The 26,529-nt window shown below is 45.5% G+C and overlaps 1 protein-coding gene and 1 non-coding gene across 2 annotated transcripts; both read left to right on the top strand.

Moving 5' to 3' along the window:
- Nucleotides 1-14,495: 14,495 nt before the first annotated feature.
- LOC136306680 (developmental pluripotency-associated 5 protein-like) lies at nucleotides 14,496-19,993 on the top strand. Its single transcript, XM_066233110.1, has 4 exons — nucleotides 14,496-14,544; nucleotides 19,232-19,381; nucleotides 19,602-19,722; nucleotides 19,809-19,993. The coding sequence occupies exons 3-4, from the start codon at nucleotides 19,611-19,613 to the stop codon at nucleotides 19,991-19,993; spliced, it is 297 nt and encodes a 98-aa protein (XP_066089207.1). The 5' UTR covers nucleotides 14,496-14,544; nucleotides 19,232-19,381; nucleotides 19,602-19,610.
- A 6,058-nt stretch (nucleotides 19,994-26,051) lies between these two features.
- TRNAS-AGA (transfer RNA serine (anticodon AGA)) lies at nucleotides 26,052-26,127 on the top strand. The gene has a single exon. It is a non-coding gene; the product is annotated as a tRNA-Ser (tRNA).
- Nucleotides 26,128-26,529: the final 402 nt, after the last annotated feature.

Below are 26,529 nucleotides of genomic sequence, written 5' to 3' on the forward strand. Positions count from 1 at the left end.
CAATTTTTGGAGAATATGTCAGATCTTATTATTCCCACTTTCAGATGGAGAACTCCAGGGCTCAAATCACATGACTGGTTCAAATTCATGTAGTTTGTGATTTTGAGATCATAATAACTTTTCTGTCTGAGAAAAGTGATGTCTGACCACTATATGACAAAACTCTTACCTCTCCTGTTTCAGACTGGATGTCTACGAATTGAATTAGTATTTTGGGCAGTCATACCACACTGGTTTATACTAATTTTATGGTGAATAAGGGCCTTACTGATTTGTCACATGAGTGCTGAGAAAGTGCAATTCACCTAACAGGGCTTTTTGAACTTAAGAGCAGGGCTACATTTATTTTCGTGCTATCTTGTATTAAGTTTCTGCCATTGTTCTAGCCTGGCCAAAACTTCTGAATCATGCAGAAACCAAAATATTAACTCTCTCTCCCAGCTTTGTGGCATGTTCAAGTTTAAGAAAAGTACCCTGCTAGTTCCTCTTTTAAGTAATTACTAGAAAGTTTGAACAGTAAGATCTATGTAATGTTGAATAATTACTGACTTTAATCTGGAATGAGGTCTTTAACTTTGGCTTGGTTCAATATTTTTGTAACTGACATGGATGGAGACTAAACTGACATATTAAAGATATGAATCACTTTGCAGATGAAATATGTCTTCTCATTTGATATCTTGTCTCATGTTTCTAATATGAGCAAAATTTTGCTTGAGAGCGTCACCTTTAAATGAATAGCCAAATAATTGGCCTGGCATCAACAGTAAATACTATTCTGTGCAACTCCCATATCATTTATTTTGGATAGAGTTGGGAAAATCGTGGCCATCTAGTTAAATTCCTGTAATGAAAATAGTAAGATAATCACAACGGGGACCCACCACCACCATCTCTGAACATTTGGTAATAAATACAGTAGACAGTACATATTCCTCCAGTGACTTAATTTTCTTTTGCAGATTAGAAACTTGAAACCCTACAACTCAAATGTAAGTGATACAAGGATTTGGCCAGAAATACCATGGGATGTAAGGGTCTTGGGCAGGAGGGTGGTGGGTGGGTCTGAGAATCGTCTGCGGGTGGGAATGGCAGTGAGGTGTTTGATACAAACATGGTCCAAAACTTTAAAGGAGGATTATTTTGTACTAGAATCAATTATTCTTATCACTTAAACAAGGTAGAGAAACATCACTGTATGATTCAATTTCTCTCGGATTGGTTTTAGTCCTGAGCAGGGAGGCGTGTTTCTTTAGCCCCGTTATGGGAAGGTGTGGGGAGGGGCTGGCAGAAGCCTTTCTGTCCCAGGTGGCCATCTTGTCCCCCGCCAGGACCCTAGCGCAAGCAGCTGCTCCTGACTCTGCCTGCTTCTCCTGTCCCCACTCCTTCTTCCTCGCCCTTAGATCTGGCAGGAACGCTGCCGTTACTTAGGTACTTCATACAAGAAATTTTGCATTGAAACTAATGAATTCAGAGAAAAGAATGAAAGCCATTCTTTTCTTCCCTTTCCCCAGAAGTGATTGGCTGTGCAATCTGGGAACTACTGTTTCTATATAAAAGAAGTATTTGGCGAGCAAACGACTGCCACCTTTCCCCAGTTGCACTCTGACAACAAGAAAATGGCAGTTCTCGCATTGGGCGATGTGACCGCCCCTCCCCTCCCGGGGCTGCTCCCTGGGCCCCCTTCTTCCTGACACTCCTTCCTGAGCTACAAGAACAGGTTCTCAAGGTGATAATAAGCAAGAAAATGTTCCAGCCGTGTTTTCAGCCTCCGCCACACCGCGCTACTTAAAAGAGGTTAAATGCTGTGTGAACCTGGGCTCCCGCCGCCCGGGGCCAGGCAGCCCTGAGCCAGGCTGACCGGCCTCCCTCCGCCCCTCTCCACAAGGGACTCGTGATGGGGGGAGCGCAGCCTCCCCAGCAGCTGCTGACTTGCACTTGGAAATTCAGTCCTCTCAAGGCAATTCCTCAGCTTGTAAAGAACTTCTACAAGCTGGGGGAATAAAACAATTTCTAGCAATGAATTCTGAATTTGATGCCTCCCATGGCGAGCAGGATAATGGCAGGCTCACTGTCTTCCAAGGACAGCAGTCCTGGGATGGGTGGGAACGTTGTATTGTGTAAAGTGTGGACAGGTAAGGCTTTTGTGGGCTTGTGAGAAGATTCCTAGCTCTTTCTAGAACACCACTGTCAATCTTCTTTCTCTTCTGAGGCCTTTTAGATCTCACATGAACCGGGGGGGGCTGTGTCACCCCTGCGCTAGAAGTGGCCAGGCTTCACGTGCACACCAGAGAGCAAAACCACTTCTGTCTCCTCTTGGAGCAGCGCTCATTGCTTAGGGAGGCACTTTGGTCCTAAGGTTGGAGGCTGAACCAATTGTGACAGGAAATGGGGAGTTCCCGATGACACGGTCACGCTCTCACCTCCGACAAACTGGTGGAGTTAGGCACCATCGCTGGCCAGAGCAGATGTGGTACCAGGCTTGGAGAAACTTCTCTGGATGCAGGAAAGTTTCGCAGGGATTCTGCAATCACCTTTTGCCTTTAAGACCCTTTGGGTCATCATTCTCAAGCTGTAAGCATTTTCCCTTCCCTCCCTTACTGGTCCGGAAAGCTGCTCCTGTCCCCACTGGCGGGAAGTCCCCAGTGGCAGCTGCTGTTGCTGCTGGGACAATCTTCTGCCTCTTCAGCGGATGGCTTTGTTGTGGGAGGATTTCAGTATCCTTGTCTCCTAGAGCTTCTGCTCCGAGCTTCAGGATGTGTTCTGGCAAGTGCAAAATCCAGTAGTCACCGAACCCTTCAGAATCTTTTCCGCTCTGCAGAAGTACGGTTTTATTCATTCGTTTCTTCAGGAGGTAAGAAATAAAGCTGTTCCACTCTAGGCATAAATTAGCGTTTATAACAATGCAGTGCAAAAAATGTAATTTAAATAGAACTGATTAGAATTTTGATAGGGCACCCATCTAAACAAATGCTGATCAGGTAATGAGTGGAACAAGTCATTTAGTTTAGTGATTCAGCTATCTGTTCAATGATTGGGTCACAGTTTCCCCAAACATATATAGTGACTGTTCATTAATTATTCAATTCTGGCTCAGTAATTGTCCAATCTCACTACAAACTGTGAGCTTATAGGTGAAGCCACAGAAGACAGCAGAGGGGAAAAGGAACAACCTGACAGAAGTATGTTTGCTGTTCGTAATAACATTCACTGATTCAAGGACTCAGAGTAAGGGGAGCTATTGTTAGACTTTGGCCTTGGTCTTGTCTTTGTGCAATGGACTAAATTGCTCACCGTTTGTTAAGCAGGGACACTTAAGCTCCAGAGTGCCGAGCTTTGCAAAGGAGGCTGTGCAAGTTGGCAGTCAGCCTGTCTCTGTAGGAGTAGCGTCACCCTTGGGTCAGCGCGCAGTGGGTTGTAAGTAGGACAGGTAGGCTTCGGAACGCTCCCCATTGAATTGCATGTTTTTCTTCGGGTGTGGCACCATGGAAAATGTCCTGAATCGATCTGAAAAGACATATTTGCACTATTTTTTCTCCTTTGATATTTGGGAAGTTTTCTTTTACGAAGAAGATGAAAATGTTTCCCTCTCAGTCCGCGAGGTAGTCCTACTCACACCCAGGAAATTCTTGATGTGTCTGCTCCCCCAGAATATCATTACATTCAGTGTTCCAGTTTGTTATTGATGAACTCTCTTGGTGTTGAAAATGACTTTATCAGCCCTGTTGTCTTGATATAATCTTGATTCTAGGATGCCACTTTCTAGAATGCAGATTAGGAATCAAATCCCGAGAAAGGCAATAAGTTGAACATTTTCCTCTGCTCAGGAGAAAGCATTGTGTTCACGGAAGAATCATCGGTTGATTACAGTTCTCATGTTGCCCTCCTGGCTGTGGGTGTGTTTTGTGTGTACAGAGTTTCCAGGGATGTGGTTCTACAAAGGCACATCCCTTTGAATGAGCACCTAATATCTGAGGCAGGGGCCAACGTGTTCCTGTGGCTGATGGGCTAATGCCTGTCGTAGCAATCTGTGTGAACGGTGCTTGTCTGTATTTATGCTGATGCCAGGAGGGAGCACACCTTCCACCCTTTGGGTAATGGTGGGTACAAAGCAAGCATGGGAGGTGGTACCCAGTGGAGGCATCTGCATTGCTCATGGTTACTGAATTAATAAAGCTGGGGACCAGGGAAGGCCCGCTGCAGGCAGTGGAGTGACAGGCGTGTGCAAAGAATCTCCTTCGTGCAGGAATACAAGAGCAAATATCTCCAGGAAGAGTCTTAGCTGCCCAAACTCCCTGTGTACCAATGGGGAGGAAGAAAGGAAAGTTGGGCATTGCTGGAAAAATGTATAGTGACCTGGCTGTATGTTTGCAAGTTTGCAGAATTCAACCGTGATTTGAATACCTATTCCTTCTCATGGGCCTCAGGCCATTGTACAACTGAATACACTAACTTGGCAAAGAGAAGTGAAAAGAATTGCTATTTTCACAAAATAATTCTGAGGCCCAGGAGAAATAAGAACCAGTTGTCCACCTGGAAGCAATTGTAAATCTCCTGGGCCTATGCATATTGCTACACCTCTTTTTTTTTTTCTTTCATTAGAGTAGGGTTTTTAAAATTTTATTACATTTATTGGGATAATATGGGTTAATGAAATTACTTAGGTTTCACGTGTACAATTCTCTAGTACATCATCTGTGTAATGCATTGTGTGTTCACCACCCCAAGTCCAGTCTCCCCAATCACCATACATTTACCCTTAACTAGCCCCTCACCCCTCTTTCTGTCTGGTAGGCACGATGCTCTTGCCCGCCTACATCACTTTTGAAAAATAAAGCAGAGAAGGGATTAGATCCACTATTAGGGATGGCTTATATTCTCTACAGTGATGATTTTGGTTCTCATCAATTTTGCCATTTAGGAATATGCTGAGAGAATTCACTACCGTGAAACAAATAAGTGGCCAATGGATAAATACTTTTTGGGGTAATTTATTTTCTCTGTCTCTGTTAACTCTTGAGCAATTAACTCGATTATTTTCCTAATGCAAACACTAACTCTATTCATACTAAAACAATGAATTGGATGGTTATTCTAGGGTGAGTATTTATTTTTCCCTTCTCCTTCCCTTCTGCGTGGTGCTGGCTCTGTCCGTGAGAGCAATTTCAATAGCATGACATCTATGTAAAGATGGTGAGCTCTCCAAAATCATAGCAAGGAGCTCTGGCTGTACATTTATTCCCAGCAGCTCTCCATCCGTCTTTGGATTTTTGTGTTGTGCTTGCTTTGCCATCACCGGAAGCCGCGTGGTGGTATCTCCATTGTTTTGGTGGGCACGTTAGAGCTGCTGGTTGTTGCCGCAGCCTCTGGCGCCCCCTGTGACCTCCACAGCTTACCTTATCATAATATTGGAAAGCGATTTCTCTTGACTGCTGTGAGCCAATGCCAGAAATTCAAAGTGCTGCCACAGTTATTAAGTGATTTCCAATTAGTTAATTGGTTTCACAGGCTGTGTCTTTCTAATCTGCAGCTTCAAGGAAAGGCAGACCATCCATTTTTGAAAGAGGGAAAAATCCTGGGGCCCTTGGGTTTAAAAATCTCAAACCAGGGTGTACTTGGGAAGAAAATTTACTCAACACGCTAGTTGGACAGAACCTAATATAAGCCATCCCTAATAGTGGATCTAATCCCTTTTTTGCTTTATTTTTCAAAAGCGATGTAGGAGTGCTCTGGTTGTTATTCTTACTACAGAAAAGAATGGGATTTCTTGCCTGGCTTTCCCCAACTGTCCAGGGCTTATATTGCCCACTTGAACTTAAAATCAAAGGAAGTTAGGTAGATGACTGCAGAGCAGCACAGGGCTGCTTGGGAATGCTGTATCAAACCTCACTGAGCCTGACCAGGCAGTGGCGCAGTGGATAGAGTGTCTGACTGGGACGCAGAGGACCCAGGTTCGAAACCCTGAGGTCTCCGGCTTGAGCATGGGCTCATCTGGTTTAAGCAAGGCTCACCAGCTTGAGCCCAAGATCGCTGGCTTGAGCAAGGGGTCATTCAGTCTGCTGTAGCCCCACGGTCAAGGCACTTATGAGAAAGCAATTAATGAACAACTAAGGTGTCCCAATAAAAAATTGATGTTTTCATCTCCCTTTCTGTCTGTCCCTATCTGTCCCCCCCCTCTGTCTCTCTGTCACACACACACAAAAAACAAAAACATAAACCTCACTGAGCAGGAGGGCGAAGTCCTTAGCCTGGTTCTGTAAGGAGCTGCTTTTTGGAAAAGGAATTTTATGTGGTTGTGTCTGTGGACAGACATGGGGGCATAACATGATTTTTGAGCACGAATAGGATAAATGTTTATACAATAGGATAAATATTGACCAAATAGGGTAATACCTAATAGCATAAATCACTCATCTATTTCCCTGATAGAGAAAACCTGGCTTTAATAGTAGAAAGGGTTGCTTTAAAAAAATGAATGCAAATTTTCCTCTCTATTAGACAAAGGTGCAGTCAATCAAATAAGAAGCAGAGTATAATGCTTAAAGGCGTGGGCCCTGGAGACAAACTACCTGCGTGGAAATCCGGACTGTCACCTTTCAGTTGTGTGACTTCGGATAAGCTGCTTGACCTCTCTGTGCCTTGATCCCCTAGGAGATGGGGGAGGCGACAACACCACCCTCACAGAGTTGTGACAAAGTGTAAACAGGTAGTTAAAATTCCTAAGTTCCTTAGAACCAAGTCTGATACAGTTTATTAAATAAACCAAAATTTATAATGTGCCATGTTTTGAAAGATTCACCTTTTGTTTTCTCTGTTGTGTGTAAAAAAGCCTCTCTCCTTATAGTTAATTACCTAAGAGAAGGGATACTCAAAGCAAGGCAACAGATGAGACGCCCGCAGCCCACTCAGTGGGTCAGTCCATCTGTCAATCAACCGTGTTCCTGCCATCAGCTCTTTAAGACCGTTTCTTTGTCCCAGACCCACTCAGCCTGATCTTTTTTGTTAAAGAGCCATGCTTATGTTGGAGACGTAGAGAAGTAGATTACATTGGAAGGGTAGAGGAGGCAGTGATTGGAATAGTGGGTCAGAAACAGGCAAAGGACTTCATTGTGTGTGTGTGTGTGTGTGTGTGTGTGTGTTTGTGTGTAAGTGAGAGACGGAGACAGAAGCAGGGAGTGGCACAGGGTCAAAGAGACAGAGAGGACAGTCAGGTAGCCACAGAAAATCTTCAGTGTGAGCAAGAGAATGTGCACAGGAAAGTACGCCGCTTAGAAGAAAGAGACGAGAGAGGAATAGGGAAGCGAAGAAGGGGCCCGGGGACAGACACCCGACTGGCACTGGCACCTTCCTGTCATCGGCTTTAGAAGCAGTTGGTTCATCATTCCCGCAGCCTGGAGTCCTAGGTAATGACTTTATGGATTAAAATTTAAAACAAAATTAGATGTGTTTACAAAACAGCAGCCACACTGAATTGATAACAAGCTGGCAAAGGGTCTCTCAGTTGACCCAGAGCTCCGGGCTGTGCTTGCAGGTGGTCCTGGGGTTTGTCGATGTGGGTAAAGCCGCAGTTTCCCTGTCCAAGGATTGTACATCTAGGTGCTGTCCTGGTGGGCACACAAGGAATGCATTTATAGGAACACACATCCCGGCCCCGGTCGGTGTTCTATCAGGAAGGTGTCTGCTTTTTTGGTGTGCTTTTAATATTTTTATTTAAAAGTTGCCTTAGGCAGTACAGGCACTCCAGTTGAAACCACAGTAAAGTATGAAATCTCATAATTCTGCAGGATTTTCGAGGTTGTGTGCTTTGAATGTGAGCTGGTTTCAGGGGTGACGAGTCCCCCTGCCCCTTCCTCCAGCAACGCCTCCCTTTCCTAGTCACGTTGGAGAGGGAGACTCCTTTATTCCAGTTTTATGGAGTAGGACACAGTATTTCTTACTCGCATGTTCTTCAGAAGAGGAGCAGGTCTTTCAAGTTATTAATCAGCATAAAGGAAAGGAGGCATCAAGGGAGCGCTGCGCGGTCCTATCTGAAGAGAGCCACGCGCTTTTCCTGTAATGAAGTTTATTGATAGGTTTATTTCTATGGTCCATGAAGACAGGACTCAATAAATATTAAATCAATCAGCCAGATCACCTCTCTCTGCCCTCGAGAACCCCAGGATCTGCTGAAACAAGATGAATATCACGTATCTTTATCTTTTAATATTCTTATTCCTTCTATTTATGGGAAATAAAATCTCAAGAGCTCCCACCCAGGGAGCCTGAAGAGGTTTGGGCTGTTATGCACTTAAATTCATTTACAAATCAACGAGAAGATTTGGCTGGAGTTATTATTTCAGCAATCATAATGCTTGGGAAACAGCTCCCTTGTAAAAAATGTTGAGTGCTGAAATAACATCGGAGCTGCAGATGGCGTGGTGGCTGGTGCCAGTCCGAAGGGCTGTGCAGGGTATCTCCCCAGGGTGAGGAGCAGGGAGCAAGGACACGGGGACAAGACTTTGCCATCTGTTAGTCACAGGATTTAAAGCCACAATTCGATTACCTGGGGGTCCATGTGGATATTCCCCTCGTCAAGTGGCTTTTCCATTTCAGAAGGTGGCAGGATTTTGCCGTCGAGTCATGTGTGTCTGAAAGCCTGATTAAATGTGCTGTGGCGTACGCGGACTGTTTTAATCTGCGGATATTATTTATATTGAGAGGGGAGCATCTTGGGGGACTGGAGACATATTAAGCTTGCACACTGAATGGATGGTCTTTTACTTCCAGAGAGGCTGCCTGTGGCGGTTTGGGCTGCACCGGGCCTGGGTAAGCTCATGGCTTCTTTCTGACCCGCAGTAGACCCGCTCCTCGGCTCAAGACACAGAAAGAAACAAAATGCACTCATTTGAATTGATCCCGGGCGTTCACAGCCCCTGGGCTTTATGTCAGGTTTCTGATGTGAGTGGCTGTCCTCGCTCGCCCTGGCATGTGGACAACAGCGGGGAACCCCTAGATGCACGTCGTCTTGTGCATGTTGCCTAGCTTTTGTGCCTTTAGGAAGCTCCTGGCCAGTAGGAGGGAAGGTGATATCCTCCCTGAGGGTTGTATCCCTTCTCACTCTGCTGTCTCTGACCCTGTCTCCTTCACCTGCAGTGCCTTCCTTTCTACCTCTAGATGCCCAAACTCAACACATTCTGCAAGAGCCAGCTAAAATGTCATGTTGGTTTTCCATGGTGCCTTCCTTCACTAAACCTTAACCCCTCCCCGCCTTCCAATAAACACCCAGGAAGCATACTATCATAGAAGAAGTGTGAATTTTAGGTAAGTCTGAGTTACAGTCCTGCTGATACAACTTGTAGGTATGTTTAACTGGTAAGGCTTCTCTCTCTCTCTCTCTCTCTCTCTCTCTCGGTATTTTTTCTGAAGTGAGAAGCGAGGAGGCAGACAGACTCCCGCATGCGCCCAAACGGGATCCACCCAGCATGCCCACCAGGGGGTGATGCTCTGTCCATCTGGGGCATTGTGGCCACAGCCATTCTAGCGCCTGAAGCAGAGGCCATGCAGCTATCCTCAGCACCCGGGCCAACTTTGCTCCAATGGAGCCTTAGCTGCGGGAGGGGAAGAGAGAGACAGAGAGGAAGGAGAGGGGGAGGGCTGGAGAAGCAGATGGGCGCTTCTCCTGTGTGCCCTGGCCAGGAATCGAACCAGGGACTTCCACACGCCGGGCCAACACTCTACCTCTGAGCCAACAGGTCAAGGCCAAGGTTTCTCTTTTAACCTTACTTTTCTGTAATGGAAAATGGGATAACACCCCTTACCTTGGGGTTTTTAGGAGGGTTAAATGATGTCACCGAGTACAGAGCCTGCCAGAGAATGCTCAGTAGATGTTCGTTCCTTCATCCTTCATAGTTTGCTCAGCTGACTGTAATTCTCAACCTTTTGGGGGTTATGGATCGATTTGGTAATCTGCTGAAAGCTGTGGTCTCTCTTCCCAGGGGAAAGAAAATATATGTAAAAATTTTTATACAATCTCAGGAACTTCAGGGATCTCCAAATTCCCAAACAAGAACTTCCTTAGGGGTGGTTGATCTTTAGGTTAGACAGCCTCCCAGTCCCCCACAAACCCAGTCAACTTTTGCAAGATGCATGCAAAGCCCCAGGAAAGGGCTGACCAAATACTGATTAGTCTCCCTTCTTCCTCAATTACAGTCAGAACATACCTCCGGAAATCTAGCTATAATTTTTCCATATATTTAGTTTTGAGAAGCTGTTATGTACAAGTGACAAGCACCTCTGAGTGAGAGTCTCATCCTTGACTGACATGTCTTCCCGCTGGCCTGTCATACCTGGTTTGAACTGATTCGGCGTTTTCAACAATCTTCCCTTTATTGTTGGACTCTACCCTGCAGTCCTATGTGTGCTGCTGCCTAACCTGTGACGTGCTTTGCTGACATCTCTGTCTGCGCCCTCTGTGTGGAACTTACAGCAATTATCCTTTGGTCGGTCCCGTGTCTGCATTTTGGCAGGCCGCCCTGCCTTCCCGGTGACAACTGCTGCAGATTGTGCAGCCAGAGCTCTGCCAGAGCCTTGTGTCACCTGTCATCAGATACTAGATGGGTCCCAGGGTTATCCATACACGCCCATCCCCTCTCAGGTGTGCGGGGGGGGGGGGGGGGGCGGGTTCCCCTTGCACTGTATTTAAAAGCTCAGAAAGGGGTGCAGTCTGGCTGTGATCCAGACCCTGTGAGCGACAGTAGCAGTTAGCCTGGGCGGTTCAGGCACCTCTGTCTTTTACAGCCCGCACGGCCCGGATTGGTTTGCCTGGCTGGGAACAGCAAGGCGAAGAACTGGACCACTGCCATCCTTCCATTCCACTCCGTGCAGTGCAGCCTCTGGAAACGAGTTTTCTCTACCACAGTCACCTCTCAATAACAAGCACACCCCCAAGGGGCAAACATCTTGGTCAATCCATGCTCCCATTGACGTGCCCCCATTGCAGCCGTGTGGCTGCATTTTGGACCTCTGCACCTGGCAGATTAAAGTGCTGTGCATCACTACCTCTCTAACTTTATTGAGCACTCAGATCACCTGGGTGTCTTATTACAGTGCGGATTCTGATTGGGTGGGACAGAGTGGGACCCGAGGTTGTGCTGTCTACCCGGCTCCTGGGGGACCCCGTGCTGCTGGCTCATGGGCACAGGGTGGAGAGGCAAGACTACAGCCTCTTCCCGTAAGACTCCTGCATCAGTGATCGGGCCCTCCCAACACACACCAACTACGTGGGTGGCCTGGTCCTCATCATAACAGGAATCTGTTGTCTTAACACAAATGCCAGTAGAAAAGCTCAGTTTTGACAGAGAACAAACAATGTCTTATGAAACCAAGTCAGAACCCTAAATTTATTACCCACTAGAAACCTCCCTGCTGGCAAGTCCTCACGGGCTTCTCACTAGTTACTTAAAGTTCTAAGTAGAGATTGTTTATCACTCAACATCCCAAACAGCTGAGAAAAGTGCAATGAATGTAAATTATCAGTCTTGAGTACTTGCAGCTAAGAACAAATTTTTGGAGCTTGACTTCAAGACAAGAAAAACTCATATCCATTCATTCTTTTTTCACTCCTATAACATACCATTTTTTTGTTATTGTTTTCTGTCTCTTACAACATCACCTGAACTCTTTTCTGGAATGAATTGGGCATATATTAACAAATTAATTATGTAAACTAGTTCTTTCAACACTGAGTATCTACTATGTAAAAATAACTTGTGGTAGAGAATTTGCTCCATAATAGTTAATAAAGCAAGCCATTAACCTCTGTGAGTCTCCATTTCTATGTCTGAAGGATGCACGGCTGGACCGGGGGGGGGGGGGGGGATGTGTGTGGGGGGTTTCCGGGGGGGGGTGTCCCGAGTTCTCTGGTGATATGTCATTCTAAGCAGTGGGACATGCCACAGCAGTACACATTTTGCCTGTTTGTGGCTTGTTACTGTTCAAAACATAGGACTTTTCTTAGCTTTTTTTTTCTTTTATGGGACGGTGAAAAAGGCTTGTATCATTCTGTGTGCGTTTCACAATTATAGGTCACAGGGTGATTGGTGAGCAAAGGAATGTTTTCTGGTAGCAATGTTGCTTTTTTTCTTCTTCTTTTGAATGAAAGTATATTCCTATTTTAAAAATGTCTTACATGGAATTCCTAGATATAACAGCAAGAAGTGTGAGGAGGTCTCCTGTGCATCCATGGGCTTTCCCTTTGCCCCCAAGGAGGGTCCAGAGATGCCCGGGGTCTTGGTGGAAGATGGTGGAAAACCATTGCTCCATCAGGAGTTCACAACATCCACATTCCAAATCACTCCACACTGTTTCATGTGAATAAGGCTGGTGGTGGGAAATCTAATCTGGGAAACGTGTGTAAGGGTTGTGCCAGTCTGAGCAGGTCTGGTAAAAGAGACATGAGGATGTGGAGAGGCTGCTTCCTTCTGAGAAAGGGGGGCAGGGAGGGCCTGGGAGAAGATGAGGGGGCAGGGAGGGCCTGGGAGAGGGTGGGGGGAGATAGGGAGGGCCTGGGAGAGGGTGGGGGGAGACAGGGAGGGCCTGGGAGAGGATGGGAGGGAAACAGGGAGGGTCTGGGAGAGGATGGGGGGAGACAGGGCGGGCCTGGGAGAGGATGGGAGGGAGACAAGGAGGGTCTGGGAGAGGATGGGGGGAGACAGGGCGGGCCTGGGAGAGGATGGGAGGGAGACAGGGAGGGCCTGGGAGAGGGTGGGGGGAGACAGGGAGGGCCGGGGAGAGGATGGGGGAGGAGACAGGGCGGGCCTGGGAGAGGATGGGAGGGAAACAGGGAGGGTCTGGGAGAGGATGGGGGGAGACAGGGCGGGCCTGGGAGAGGATGGGAGGGAGACAGGGAGGGTCTGGGAGAGGATGGGGGGAGACAGGGAGGGCCTGGGAGAGGATGGGAGGGAGACAGGGAGGGTCTGGGAGAGGATGGAGGGGAGACAGGGCGGGCCTGGGAGAGGATGTGGGGGGAGACAGAGCGGGCCTGGGAGAGGATGGGGGGGGAGACAGGGCGGGCCTGGGAGAGGATGGGGGGGAGACAGGGCGGGCCTGGGAGAGGATGGGGGGGAGACAGGGCGGGCCTGGGAGAGGATGGAGGGGGAGACAGGGCAGGCCTGGGAGAGGATGGGGGGGAGACAGGGTGGGCCTGGGAGAGGATGGGAGGGAGTCAGGGAGGGTCCGGGAGAGGATGGGGGGAGACAGGGAGGGTCTGGGAGAGGATGGGGGGAGACAGGGCAGGCCTGGGAGAGGATGAGGGGAGACAGGGCGGGCCTGGGAGAGGATGAGGGGAGACAGGGAGGGCCTGGGAGAGGATGAGGGGAGACAGGGAGGGCCTGGGAGAGGATGGAGAGACAGGGAAGGCCTGGAAGAGGATGGGAGGATACAGGGTGGGGAGAGGATGGGGGGAGACAGGGAGGGCTGGGAGAGGATGGAGAGACAGGGAGGGCCTGGGAGAGGATGGGAGGATACAGGGTGGAGAGAGGATGGGGGGAAACAAGGAGGGCCTGGGAGAGGATGGAGAGACAGGGAAGGCCTGGGAGAGGATGGGGGGAGACAGGGAGGGCCTGGGAGAGGATGGGAGGATACAGGGTGGGGATAGGATGGGGGGAGACAGGGAGGGTCTGGGAGGGGGTGGGGGGAGACAGGAAGAGGATGGGGGAAGACAGGAAGGGCCTGGGAGAGGATGGGGGGGACAAGGAGGGTCTGCAAGAGGATGGGGAGACAGGGAGGGCCCGGGAGAGGATGTGGGGACACAGGTAGAGCCTAGCTATGGTGCATGCAGAGAGCTGACCAGACGAGGTTGTGATATCTCATGGTCCTTCCTTTGCAAGGGATAAATGTGGGCTTTGTAATGGCGAGGCTTGCCTTGAAACAATATTGAAAAGGATTGAGGGGTGGGTTGGAAGACAGAGAAAGAGAGAGGGAGAGAGTGGGAGAGATGCAACTGCCTTTATTCCCAGGTCGGGTCTGGTGGGCAGGAAAATAAGCCCAGTCAAGCTGCTGGAGCCTGTGATGGATGGTATGGAGAGGCCTTTCTTGTCCTTGTAGTTCATCTGTTCCCACGGAGTTGGTTTGGAAGTCCCAGTCGGCCCTTCACAGGGGCTGAGCTTAGACTCTAAATCAAGTGTTTTGGACTCCACTGCCTTTGCTGACTGCGGCATGCTTAACACCCTGAGCGAAAAGAGGAATCCTAGTTTTTACCTGGGTCAGTAGAGCATAAGTTCTGCCATGTCCTTTGGGCGAATGGCTTTTCACTTCATGGCCTTTGGGCAAATGGCTTTTTACTTTATATATATCGAGTTAAAAATAGCATATATATTTTTCCTTCTCTTACAGGATGACTAAAAGTGAAGTGTTCCTGTTGTTGTGAAGGCTGCTGTCTACTTGAGTTGCTTCTCTAGCAGGAACAGTCAGTGTCATTAATTTTTTCCCTGTACTGTGTAGGCGGCGGAACATGAAACTGACTTGATTGATCATACTGCCACTTCCAAGGGGCGCCTTCGCAGGCAGGTGGGTGAGTGGGTGGGTGAAACGCTTTGGAGAGTTAATGCATTTGTGTAGTTATCAGTGGCATCGCCCTTCAGTAGACGGATGACATTTTGGATCCGTGTGTATTTGAATGTGTGTGAGGGGCTGTGGTAAAAATCAGGCTGGAAAGAGAGATGGGCTGACAGTAAGGGAAGAAAATGGCACTAGCCCCAGCCGTACTAACTGTGACATGGGTTGTGGGTGCCCACTGTAAGGCGGGGCCCGGGCAGATGGCGGTGTGCCTGGGGCGGGGAAGGCGGCATGGGAAAGGCATTGAAGGTCATGTAACATAAGGAAGAGATCCAAGACCAAGCCTTTTTAAGGGCAAAAGAGAAATTCTTCTTGTGTGTGTGTCCTGTTTATTGTCTTCAATTCTTGAGAGGCTGTTGAAGGGAGGGGTTTAAAGTTATTCCGTGTGGCTTCCAAGGAAGAATAGGAGCTCATCTGGCTCTGTTGGAGGGTGAAATGTTTAAATGAAATTGGTAGCTTTTTGTGGGAAGTGAATTTCTCCTCGCATCACCACCCAAGTCAGTATTTTAAAGGAAATGCATGGCCTGGGGCAGATTGGGCTTGGATGACCTCTGAGGACCCTGAGAAGGCTATCAGACAAGGATTCCATCATGTTTCATAAATTTCCTTCCCAGCACCAGTAACAACTCATGAACAATTTTTGGCTTAGCTGAAACTAGATAATCCTGACTTGGATAGAATCTAGTTTCCTGTGGAAGTAGACTCATATAGAATTGACATTTTTTTTTTCCCCTTTAAGAATTAAGATTTTAAAATGTAGTTTCTGTGTAGTTGTGGTACTGGGGAAAGAACAGAGAACAGAACCTAGAGTGGGATCCTAGCTCACATATATTCCTGTTGTGATTTTTGGGTAAAGCCTCAGCCTTCTAATTAACAAAACAGAGCTGATGATGGTACCTTCACAGGGTTAAATGAGATGATATGTGTACAGTCCCTGAGACAGGGCCTGGTACACAGGCATTTACTCAATAATGGAAGGTATTTCCTCGAGTCTCCCAGACAACTAAAAATAGAATAGACTATAAAAAAAGACAACGACTGGGCAATATCCTCGATGAGTAGAGATACAAAAATTCCCAGCAAAATACTAGCAAACTGAACTCAAGAGCACATTAAAAGGATTCTATGCCATGATCAAATGGTGTTCACCCCTGGGATGCAAGCATGATTCAGCATATGCAAATGAGTAAATACGATTCATCACATCAATGGAAAGAAGGATAAACACCTATGATCAGCTATCTAAGATGACAGTCTGTGAGGCTGACCTTCACTGAGGGTGAATGCAGGTCATGGGTCCAGGAGCCACAGGAGGGACGGATGAATGGGTGGTTTGGAGGGGTGACATGGTGAACACTGACACGAGAGTGTGGGTAGTTCAGAACAGAACAGGGGCTTCTCTTGTGGTCCCGTTTGCCTCACAGCCATGTGTGTGCATGTGTGTGTGTGTGTATGTTGTGTTTTCCTCTTGCTTCTCCTTGGTTCAGGCTGTCTAGGGCACTGTTTTCTCTAGTCTAGTTTTTCCTCAAACTCCAGTGTGTGTAAGATCTTGCTAAAATGCAGACCCTGATTCTGGAGAGGCCTTAGAGTCTGCATTGCTAACAGGCATGTCAGCACTCTGAGCAGCCAGGTTTCAGCGCGCGTGTGCATACACACTGCCCATAGTAAGCCTCTGGGGCCGTTTTTAGTTTGCAGATGACTTTGGAGTTCTGCCTGCCTCTCCGTTCCTGCCAGGATTCCGGGAGGCTGTTTCCTTAGCCTCCTTGCTAAGGCCCATTGTTGGCAGGTGCTATCTATCTTGTGCTCTCCGAAGGTGAGGTCTACCTGCGCTCTATAAAGTCCACATTTGGCACTGTACCCTTGTCCCAGTGTGGTGCTAACAGTGCTGGTGGTGAAGCCTTAAGTACCAACCTGTTTTAGGCAAGAAATTCATCTTGTTGGAGGGAGCCGAGCTCCTTACAAGACTGATAACATTCTGCAGCTTACTGGATTGATGGAGAGAGGCATAGGGATTCAGACTCCCCCATTTTTCATTCTTTGAATGAAGTCTATCTTCTGAATTACACGAGCCATCTGAAGCAGGGAAAAAGGAGCAATGGTGCTGGAAACAAAACAGAGTTCTTATCTTTTCATACAGAAGAGAATGCCTCAGGATATTATTATTTGTGATTTATGGGGTACAGGGCACTCTGACCAGTGTCTTACCATAGCACATGGAGAACTCTGGCCCTCTGCCTCTGATGAAGTCTCAGAGCTTCCCAGGGGCTGTTATCCCCTGCAGAATAGCTGATGCATCCCATGAGTCTGGCTTAAAAATATCAGAATGAATGAGCTGCCAGGAAACTTGGTTTCTAGTTCCAGCTTTACCACTGCTTTATTCTGACTTTGTCCACATTCCTTACATCTTCTGACCTGTTTGTTAGTAAGTCCGGTTAATCACACTTGCTATCCCTGTTTGCTTGTGAGATATTGTGAAATGCTTATTAGCTAAATTAGTCTTGGATATTTATGAAAAGACACTTTTCCTTCTGAAGCTAGATCGGCTTTCACTGACAAGATCAGACTATGTAACATGAATAAAACCAACTAAATTAAAACAAGACCAAGAAGACAACCAGAATATCCTTTGTAAGAAAGGCAGAGAAGAGAAAGCAAATAATATCCAAAGTAAAGCAGGTGTAGCCATACTCATATCTGACAATGCTGACTTCAAGACAACAAAGGTAACCAGAGACAAAGATGAGCATTTCATAATGATAAAAGGGACATTGTATCAAGAAGACATAACACTTCTTAATATATATGTACTAAACCAGGGAGCACCAAAATATATGACATCTACTAACTGGTCTAAAAACAGAAGCAGACAAAAACAGTCATACTTGGAGATTTCAACATACCATTGATGGCTTTAGATAGATCATCCAAACAGAAAATCAATAAAGAACTATGGATCTTAAATGACACACTGGACCAAATGGACATAATAGATATTTACAGTACATTTCATCCCAAAACATCAGATTTCATATTATTCTCCAGTGTGCATGGAACATTCTCAAGGATAGACCATATATTGGGCCACAAAACTAGCATCAACAAATCCAGGAAGATTGAAATTATATCAAGCATATTTTCTGTTCATAAGGCTTTGAAACTAGAATTCAACTGTAATAAGGAAGTAAAGAGACCCACAAAAATGTGGAAATAACATGTTTTTAAAAATGACTGGGCAAAAGAAGAAATAGAAGCAGAGATCAAAAGATATGTATAGACAAATGAAAATGACAACATGACATATCAAAATTACTGGGATGCAGCAAAAGCAGTAATAAGAGGGAAGAAGTTTACATCATTACAGGCTTATATCAAGAAACAAGAGAGATCCCAAGTAAATAACCTAACATCACACCGTAAGGAACTAGAAAAAAGAAGAACAAAGGCAACCCAAAGTCAGCAGAAGAAAGGACATAGTAAAAATTAGAGCAGAACTAAATGAAATAGAGAACAAAAAAAACTATAGAAAAAATTAATACAATAAAGAGCTGGTTCTTTGAAAAGATCAATAAAATTGACACACTACTGGCTAGACTCACTTAAGGAAAAAAGAGGAAGGACTCATATAAACAAAATCTGAAATGAAAGGAAATTACCATAGACATCATAGATATACAAAGGATCATAGTAGAATATATATTTTTTTGAGTCAGGATTTTATTCATGCATAGCACTTAGTTATCTCTTTATGAATAAAAGTCTTCTGCTTTTGTTTTTATGACATTGACAACCCAGGAGTCCATTTGTCTCATTGGTGATGTTAATTTTGGTCTTTGGTTAAGGTGGCATCTGTCTTTCAAATCTCTACTGTAGAGGAACATTTTTCTCTTTTGTAATTAACAATTTGTGGGCTAGAACTTCTAGACCTTCTGAATATCCAGTTCCTTAATAACCTTTCATTTGAGAGTTTTAGCCATTTATCATGGATTACACCAGTGGTTGCAAAAGAACCCATAGTTTTTCATTGAATGTGATGAAATCTGCCCTAAAAAGTGGTCATAAAAAAAAAAAAAGTGGTCATAATAGCCAGCCGAGGGGGTATTAGATGTTACCAGAACACAACGTTGGGAAATGCCAGCTTCATCTCCATCCATGAAGTCCTAAAACATTGAAATCATACCTGATAGGATGAATCTAGTACACTGCTTCAAGCAGTGTTTTTTGTTTGTTTTTTGTGTTTTTAAATAAATAAACAAGTTTATTTGGAGCCAGAAATCCGGACCACACGGTTTGGTTCCAGGGGCCAGACAGGGCATAGGTGAGCTTCAAAATCGGAGTAGATTCAAAAGTTCCAGACCCCAAGGCTTCGGGGAACTCGAACCATTAGAGTAGTCTAGACTCCCCATCCTGTTCCTTGAAGATAATGAATTTTCTAATCTCATTTTCCTCTTTGTTAAATGGCAGGAATTACTCCCCATTTCCCAGAAGTTGCAGGGGTCACCCGCGATGTGAAGCCTCGGGGTCCGACCCCATTAGGCCGAGGGGAAATGGGACCCTCCTTTGGTACTTGGGAGGCTGGGAAATCGGTTTGGCAACTCCCAGGTGATCCTCGCGCCTTCAAATATGGACTTTTCCTTCCTAGGGTTCAGGTCCAACCACTTTTCCAGGGGAAAAGAGTAGCGGCTCCTTCCTAAGGCCCAGGGGTTCTGGTGCGGAAGAAACGAGTCAATATAGATGAAAGGAAGCCCTCGTAAATTCAGCGACACCTGGACCCACCAGGACTCGGGAAAGGGTAAAGGTCACCACTAGGCTGTAGCACAGGCCAGCGGGTGGACGAGCGAGCGGAGAGTTGAGAGTCGCGGATTGGCTGCCACATCGAGGGTGGGGCCTTCTGGGGCGGGGCCTGGTTGTGGGCGGGGCTTGCCCAGGTGTTCAACTTTCGCGTGCGCTGCCACCTCACTCGGTGACTCTGTCAGGCCTACCCTCAATCCTAGTGTGGTTTTCGTTTCAAGGTACTCGAGATGGGGACGCTGCCAAAACGGGAAGACATCCCACTGTGGGTGAAAGTTCCTGAAGACTTGCGAGACCCCGCAGTGTTCCAGGTGCAGATGGGGCTGCTGGAAGCCATGTTTGGTGAGTGAGCCCAGTCCTGATCCGGTGCCTCGACCGGGGAGTCTTGGCCTCCAGGGGTCGTAGCTTTCATCTTCTTCCCCAAACAGGCCCAGGTGGATCTGGAATCCCATACATCAAGCAAGTGAACAAAGCCATGCTCGAACTGAAGGTTCTGGAATCTTCGAACCTCACCGAGGTCGTGGTTTATGGCAATTACCTGTACAAGCTCCGAACCAAGTGGATGCTCCAGTCCATGGCCGAGAGGCACCGTCTCCATAGTAGAATATTATGAAAGACTATATGCCACCAAATTGAACAACCTAGACAAAATGGATAAATTCCTAGAACTATATACAATCTTCCTAGACTGAGTCACGAAGAAGTGGAAAACCTAAATAGACCCATAAGCAGGGAGGAAGTAGAAACAACTATCAGAAGCCTGCCAAAAAACAAAAGTCAAGGACCAGATGGCTATACTAGTGAATTCTACCAAACATTCAAGACAATTTGGTACCTATCCTTCTCAAAGTCTTCCAAAAAATAGAAGAAGGAGCAATACTCCCTAACACATTTTATGAGGCCAACATAACCCTCATACCAAAACCTGGCAAGGAAAACACACAAAAAAGAAAACTACAGACTAATTCAAAATGGATCGAAGACCTAAATATAAGCTCTGAAACAAATAACATAGAAGAAAACATAGGTACTAACCTCATGGACCTTGGCCATAGAGAACAATTTTATAAATTTGACCCCAAAGGCAAGGGAAGTAAAAGCAAAAATAAGTGAATGGGACTATATCAAACTAAAAAGCTTCTGCACTGCAAAAAACTAAAAAACAAAAACCTGACAACAAAAGAAAAAGGCGACCAACTAAATGGGAGATGATATTTGCAAACAACAGCTCCCTTAAGGGGTTAATATCCAAAATATACAAAGAACTCACAAAGCTCAGCAACAAACAAGCAAACAATCAATAAAAAATGGGGCTCTGGCCGGTTGGCTCAGTGGTAGAGCATCGGCCTGGCATGCAAGGGGTCCCGGGTTCGATTCCCGGCCAGGGCACACAGGAGAAGCGCCTATCTGCATCTCCACCCCTCCCCCTCTTCTTCCTCTCTGTCTCTTTCTTCCCCTCCCTCAGCCAGGGCTCCATTGGAACAAGGTTGGCCCGGGCACTGAGGATGGCTCCATGGCCTCTCCCTCAGGTGCTAGAATGGCTGGCTGTGACAGAGCAACGCCCCAGCTGGGCAGAGCATTGCCCCCTGGTGGACATGCTGGGTGGATCCCGGTTGGGCGCATGCGGGAGTCTGTCTGACTGCCTCCCCGTTTCCAACTTCAGAAAACAAAAAAAGAAAAAAAGAATGGGGAGAGGACCTGAACAGACATGTCTCCCAAGATGATGTACAAATGGCAAATAGATATATGAAAAGATGCTCATCTCTCACTAGCTATTTGAGAAATTCAAATCAAAAGTACAATGAGATACCACTCACACCTGTTAGATTGGCTATTATCAACAAGACAGGTAATAACAAGTGTTGGAGAGGCTGTGGAGAAAAAAGAACCCTCATTCCCTGCTGGTGGGAATGCAAATTAGTACAATCATTATGGAAGAAAGTATGGTGGTTCCTCAAAAAATTAAGAATAGAACTACTATATGACCCAGGAATTCCTCTATTGGGTATCTAACCCCAAAACTCAAAAATATTATTATGTAAACACATGCACTGCCATGTACATTGCAGCATTATTCACAGTGGCCAAGACATGGAAACAACCAAAGTATCCCTTGATAGAGGACTGGATAAAGAAGATGTGGTATTTATATACAATGGAACACTACTCAGCAATAAGAAATGATGAGTGATATTTATGACAACATGGTGGGACCTCTAGAACATTATACTGAATGAAAAAATTAAATCAGAAAAAGCTAAGTACTGTATGATTTCACACATATGTGGAATATGAAACTGAGACTCATGGACATAGATAAAAGTGAAGTGGTTACTGGGGGAAGGGGGCTGGGGAGGGGATAAGGGAAGGGTAAAAAGAGGGACAAAGATAAGGTGCCGGAAAATGATTTGACTTTGGGTGATGGGTATACAACGTAATCAACAATTTAAATGCTATAGAAATGTTTACCTGAAACCTCTGTACTCTTTTTGATCTATGTCACCCTGTTAAATTTAATTTTCTAAATAAAATAGAAAACAACAAATTTTATCTATTGTCTTAATATATCCTCCATAGCGAGACAAAAAAAAAAAATTTTTTTCCCCTGTGGTCTAGATCCAGACCAAACTCATGTGTTGTGTGTAGCTGTCTTGTTTCTTGTCTCCTTACCATATAACATCAACTCAATGGTTCTGTCTTTCACAGAGAAGATAAATTCTTAACCCTAAAAGATTTCATAGAAGTTGGGTGGACAAATATTACTTTGCTTTATAAGCAACATTGAAGTCAACTAAGAAGTCCCAAGTCTGAATTCTGAGATTAAAGTTGTTCCTTAAAGTTTTATATATATATATATATATGTATATATACATATATCTAAAGTTGTATATATGTACATATATATACTATGTATATATACTATATATTAGACAATTATTGTAAAAATTAATACAACACAGAAACCAATCAAGTCAATGTCTGCCTTTCAATCTCACTTTCACTCGAGTAAACACTGTTCAAGATCTGTGTACGTTGTGCCAGATCTTTTTCTATGTGCATAAAATGCATACATTTATAACTTATGTGTGTTTTGACAAAAATGACATCATACTATCCATACTGTTCTGTAATTTTCTTCTTTTTTTTAATTACTGTGTCTTTGGCACCTTTTCCTGTCCGTCATTCTGATCTGTGAGGGTAGACTTTTAGTGTGCCTGCTGGGGAAACCAAATCTGAGCTCAGAGGCTTCCGTCTCGATTCTGGTGGTCGCTTTGATTTACTGATATGCTCAGAAGTGGACTTGTGCACTGGGAGTGAGCACTGCTTGTTCATGGGGAACATACTCCTCTTTGGATTCATGCCCTTTCTGACTTTCTCTTTCATGGTGCCCTCAGATGCTTCTCATAACTGATGGGCCCTTTGTGGAGAACCCCATTACGGTGGCTACAACCTGGGAAGGCTCAATTCCAACTCGGATAATATAGCCTTGTATGTTATGCAGATAACGCTGACATTTCAAAGGTCAAAAGGAAATATGGAAAAAATGTTTAAAACGACACTTTCAATTCATTAAGATCTGTCTCTTTTGCACTACAGCTAGGACATGCTGTGGTGTGTATATACATACATATATATATGTATATGTATATGTATATCTCGATACCTATGCATGCACACACGTTTTGTAGAAGTTTCTGTGATCACATTCTGGGCACCATCCCCATGGGTGTCGATTTCTAACTGTTTATAAACTCTTTGTCTGTATCCCAGATTAGAAGTGCAGCTGTTCTCCAGTCTGAGACACACTTGCCTGATTTTGGAGTGACGTTAGGTGGTTTCTTGCAACTGTTTTGCTGAGATCTTTAAGGCAGTCGGTCTTGAAGATTGGTTTAGGCTGGTGTCCTCTGGTTCTTGAGTGGATTTTCTCTGGACCTTTCCGACCTCTAACTTTATTCATTCTTTGCTCATCCTGACCTTATGGTGCCTTATGGTTGCCCAAGAGGGCAACTAGATAGTGATGATCCGAAGTTATTTACGAGCTTGATGGCGTCTTAGTGGTTTTCCATTCTTGCCTCTCTCCCTGTAGCCTTTAGCCTGAAAGCACTTTGGAACAGGGGCTCTCTTCCTATCATCGCCTTCCTGCACTTTGTTGGGCAAAATCAGAGCAATAATTGAGTCCTCAAGACCCTCTGGCACAGCGGAGTAATAACATTTATCACACTTTTTGTTCAAGCCCTTTAGAGAATGGCATTTCACTGTGTAATTTTGCTTCACAGATTTTTCCCTTGTGAGTTTTAACTTTCAGGGTGGAATTCTCTCTTACGGCTTAGCCCTCTCCCTACTTTGTGTATCTGGGAGCAGTTGCACAAAGAAGGCCCCTCTTGGCATAGCAAATGGAATCGGGCCATGCTCCCGGGCGCCCTGCACCTCTAGGTTCCTGATCGTTTCTTCCCTGTGTGTCGTGAGCAGGCCCAAATCACCTCACCTCTGGCAGCCCTTTCCATGTTATGAAACAAGCAACTAATGGCACACAGCTCTCAAAATTCCCAGGTGACCTGCATTTTGATCTTTTTTTATTATCCCTTAAGAAATGTCTCAGTAATTGAAATAGAGAGTCACAGAGTTTTGTGATCTTGTCATTTAGCATTTTACTTCTTTTTGGTTTATTTAGACTGTGCCTTTCAACCCCAGCATGGTCAACGTCTGCCTAGGAGATCCAAAGGACAGAAACCAAGAATATCCTCATTCGTTCAAAGGCGAGGAGTTAAACAGAGTGCCTACACTTGCTTGGGAGTCAGAAGGAGGAGGAAGATGCAGGAACATTTTAATAGGTAGCAGTCTGCCAAGATTTATACTGCATGCTACATTTTATTTATTATGGGGACATGGTCATCTGTTTTCTTTCTTTTTTTTTTTCTCCTCTACAGTAATTTATCAGTGAGCTCCTCCTGATTCAGCAGTGCACCGAGGACCCTCACTGCTAATTCCTCTTTATTTTATGGATTTCTTTTACCCTAACTCATAAAGCTTCAGCCTTGCTACTTCCTTTACCATCCATGTGTATTTCACCTTAAGTCCAACTTTGATCTATAGCGCAAGCCTTCTTTCCTCACCTCTGTCCTCTCCTCACAGATTGCATTCCTCAGTATTGACATTTCAGTCATTTGATTTATCCCAACAGGTGCCCCGATGCTGACCCGATCATAATTCCCTTTCTGGTCGTGGCACCTCAGGACCTTCCTGGTTATTTGCCTTGCACCTGGTATTTGTGGATTAGCACCTGCGCAGATGATTGGGCTCTTCTTTTAGGTTTTTGTTTGCTTAGATGCAAACCACAGGTGGTAGCTAGGAGGCCCAAGAATATCTGGAATTGTGTGAAGCATGAGCTTTGTTCTGCTTGGCAGAGAGTGCTGGAATGTTCCTTCACAAGCATTGTCACAGAAGGCCATTCCTGGAATTGCTTTAAACAGGAGGATCTGCCCATAAACATTGTGTTGGCCTTTGTCAATCAAATACCATCCACCTCATTTTCCTGAGAGCTTCCAAATGGGGAGAGTTGGGTTGTCAGTTTTCAAAGTGGATTGCCTTCTAAAAAGAGGAATATACCTGTAAGAAACTCATATTAATTTTATTTGGAAGGGAGAATGCTCCTTATCTTGTACAGTTTATCTTTTGACAGTACTGTATCTGTGTGGTCTTAGCCACATGATTATACCATAGACAGAAATATGAACAGGAGACAGAAAGGAGCACGTTCCCTTTCGTGAATGCTTACAAAGTTGGCATTAAAATACCAAATGCTGCCTTATCACAAGACCTTCAGTTGTCCCGATTTGCATTAGTGACATCTGGATCTCATGTCAGACAAGGGAAAGCTGCCCAGAAATTTTCTTCTGGTCCTTTTAGCTTTATTTAAACAAAGCTTTTGTGGCCTGCGTACATTATATTAGAAATTAGGAAAAATAGCCTTGTCCTTAAAAAGAGTATAATCTGGGAACATATTTGTTCTTTAAAATCCTACTGCCTTGAAAGACACTCATGATTCCCACTCTGTGGCTTTACTAAGTAAAGCATTCGGCGCTGTGTTCTTTCAGGGCTGATCTAGTCAGGGTCGATGAACTTGATCTTGACTTCTCTCATGATGGTGGGTAAGACGTTCTTACTGTAGGTCTGAAAAGCCTATCAGAAGTCTGCCCTCCGCCACGCCTCCATGCATTGCTGAGAGGCGCTGCCCGTGAGGCAGCAAGATGCCTGCTTTCCCATGGCTCCCTCATCTGTGATAAAGGAACTCAATAGTCTCCCATTAGTCCTAAAATCAAATCTGAAATGGGCGTTTATTGGAGCTGGAGGGATCTGAGAAGTTAGGAAGAATTTCCTGACTGAGGATGTCAGATGCTTCAACAGTTGTATTGTAAAATCACATTCTCAACAGACCTTCAAAAATATTTGAATGACTTTCAATACCTAAAGGCAGACAAGAGAACACTTTGCCTTGAGTCCATTACTGAGCAAGTTCTGTTGTAGGGAAAGCACAACAGGTAATACCAGTTCATTCATTTCTGATAAAATACCTGGATTTCAGCCCAATATTAATGTTCTGTTGGTTAAAAAAAAATGCTCTTGGAGTCCTATGGAATGAGGCCAAGCTGATAGATAAGATGACTAAGTAGGCCTTGGCCGGTTGGCTCAGCGGTAGAGCGTCGGCCTAGAGTGCGGGGGACCCGGGTTCGATTCCCGGCCAGGGCACATAGGAGAAGCGCCCATTTGCTTCTCCACCCCCGCCCCCTCCTTCCTCTCTGTCTCTCTCTTCCCCTCCCGCAGCCAAGGCTCCATTGGAGCAAAGATGGCCCAGGCGCTGGGGATGGCTCCTTGGCCTTTGCCCCAGGCGCTAGAGTGGCTCTGGTCATGGCAGAGCCATGCCCTGGAGGGGCAGAGCATCGCCCCCTGGTGGGCGTGCTGGGTGGATCCCGGTCGGGCGCATGCGGGAGTCTGTCTGACTGTCTCTCCCCGTTTCCAGCTTCAGAAAGAAAAAAAAAAAAATGACTAAGTAAATAATAGCAAAGCAGGAACCAGAAATGTCAAGAGAAAAAAGCACGAGAAAAAGAGATCCTAAAAAAGAACATATGTTTAAGATCAGAGGTAAATAAT

Source organism: Saccopteryx bilineata, chromosome 1 (genome assembly GCF_036850765.1).
Source record: "Saccopteryx bilineata isolate mSacBil1 chromosome 1, mSacBil1_pri_phased_curated, whole genome shotgun sequence".
NCBI classification, from domain to species: Eukaryota; Metazoa; Chordata; class Mammalia; order Chiroptera; family Emballonuridae; genus Saccopteryx; species Saccopteryx bilineata.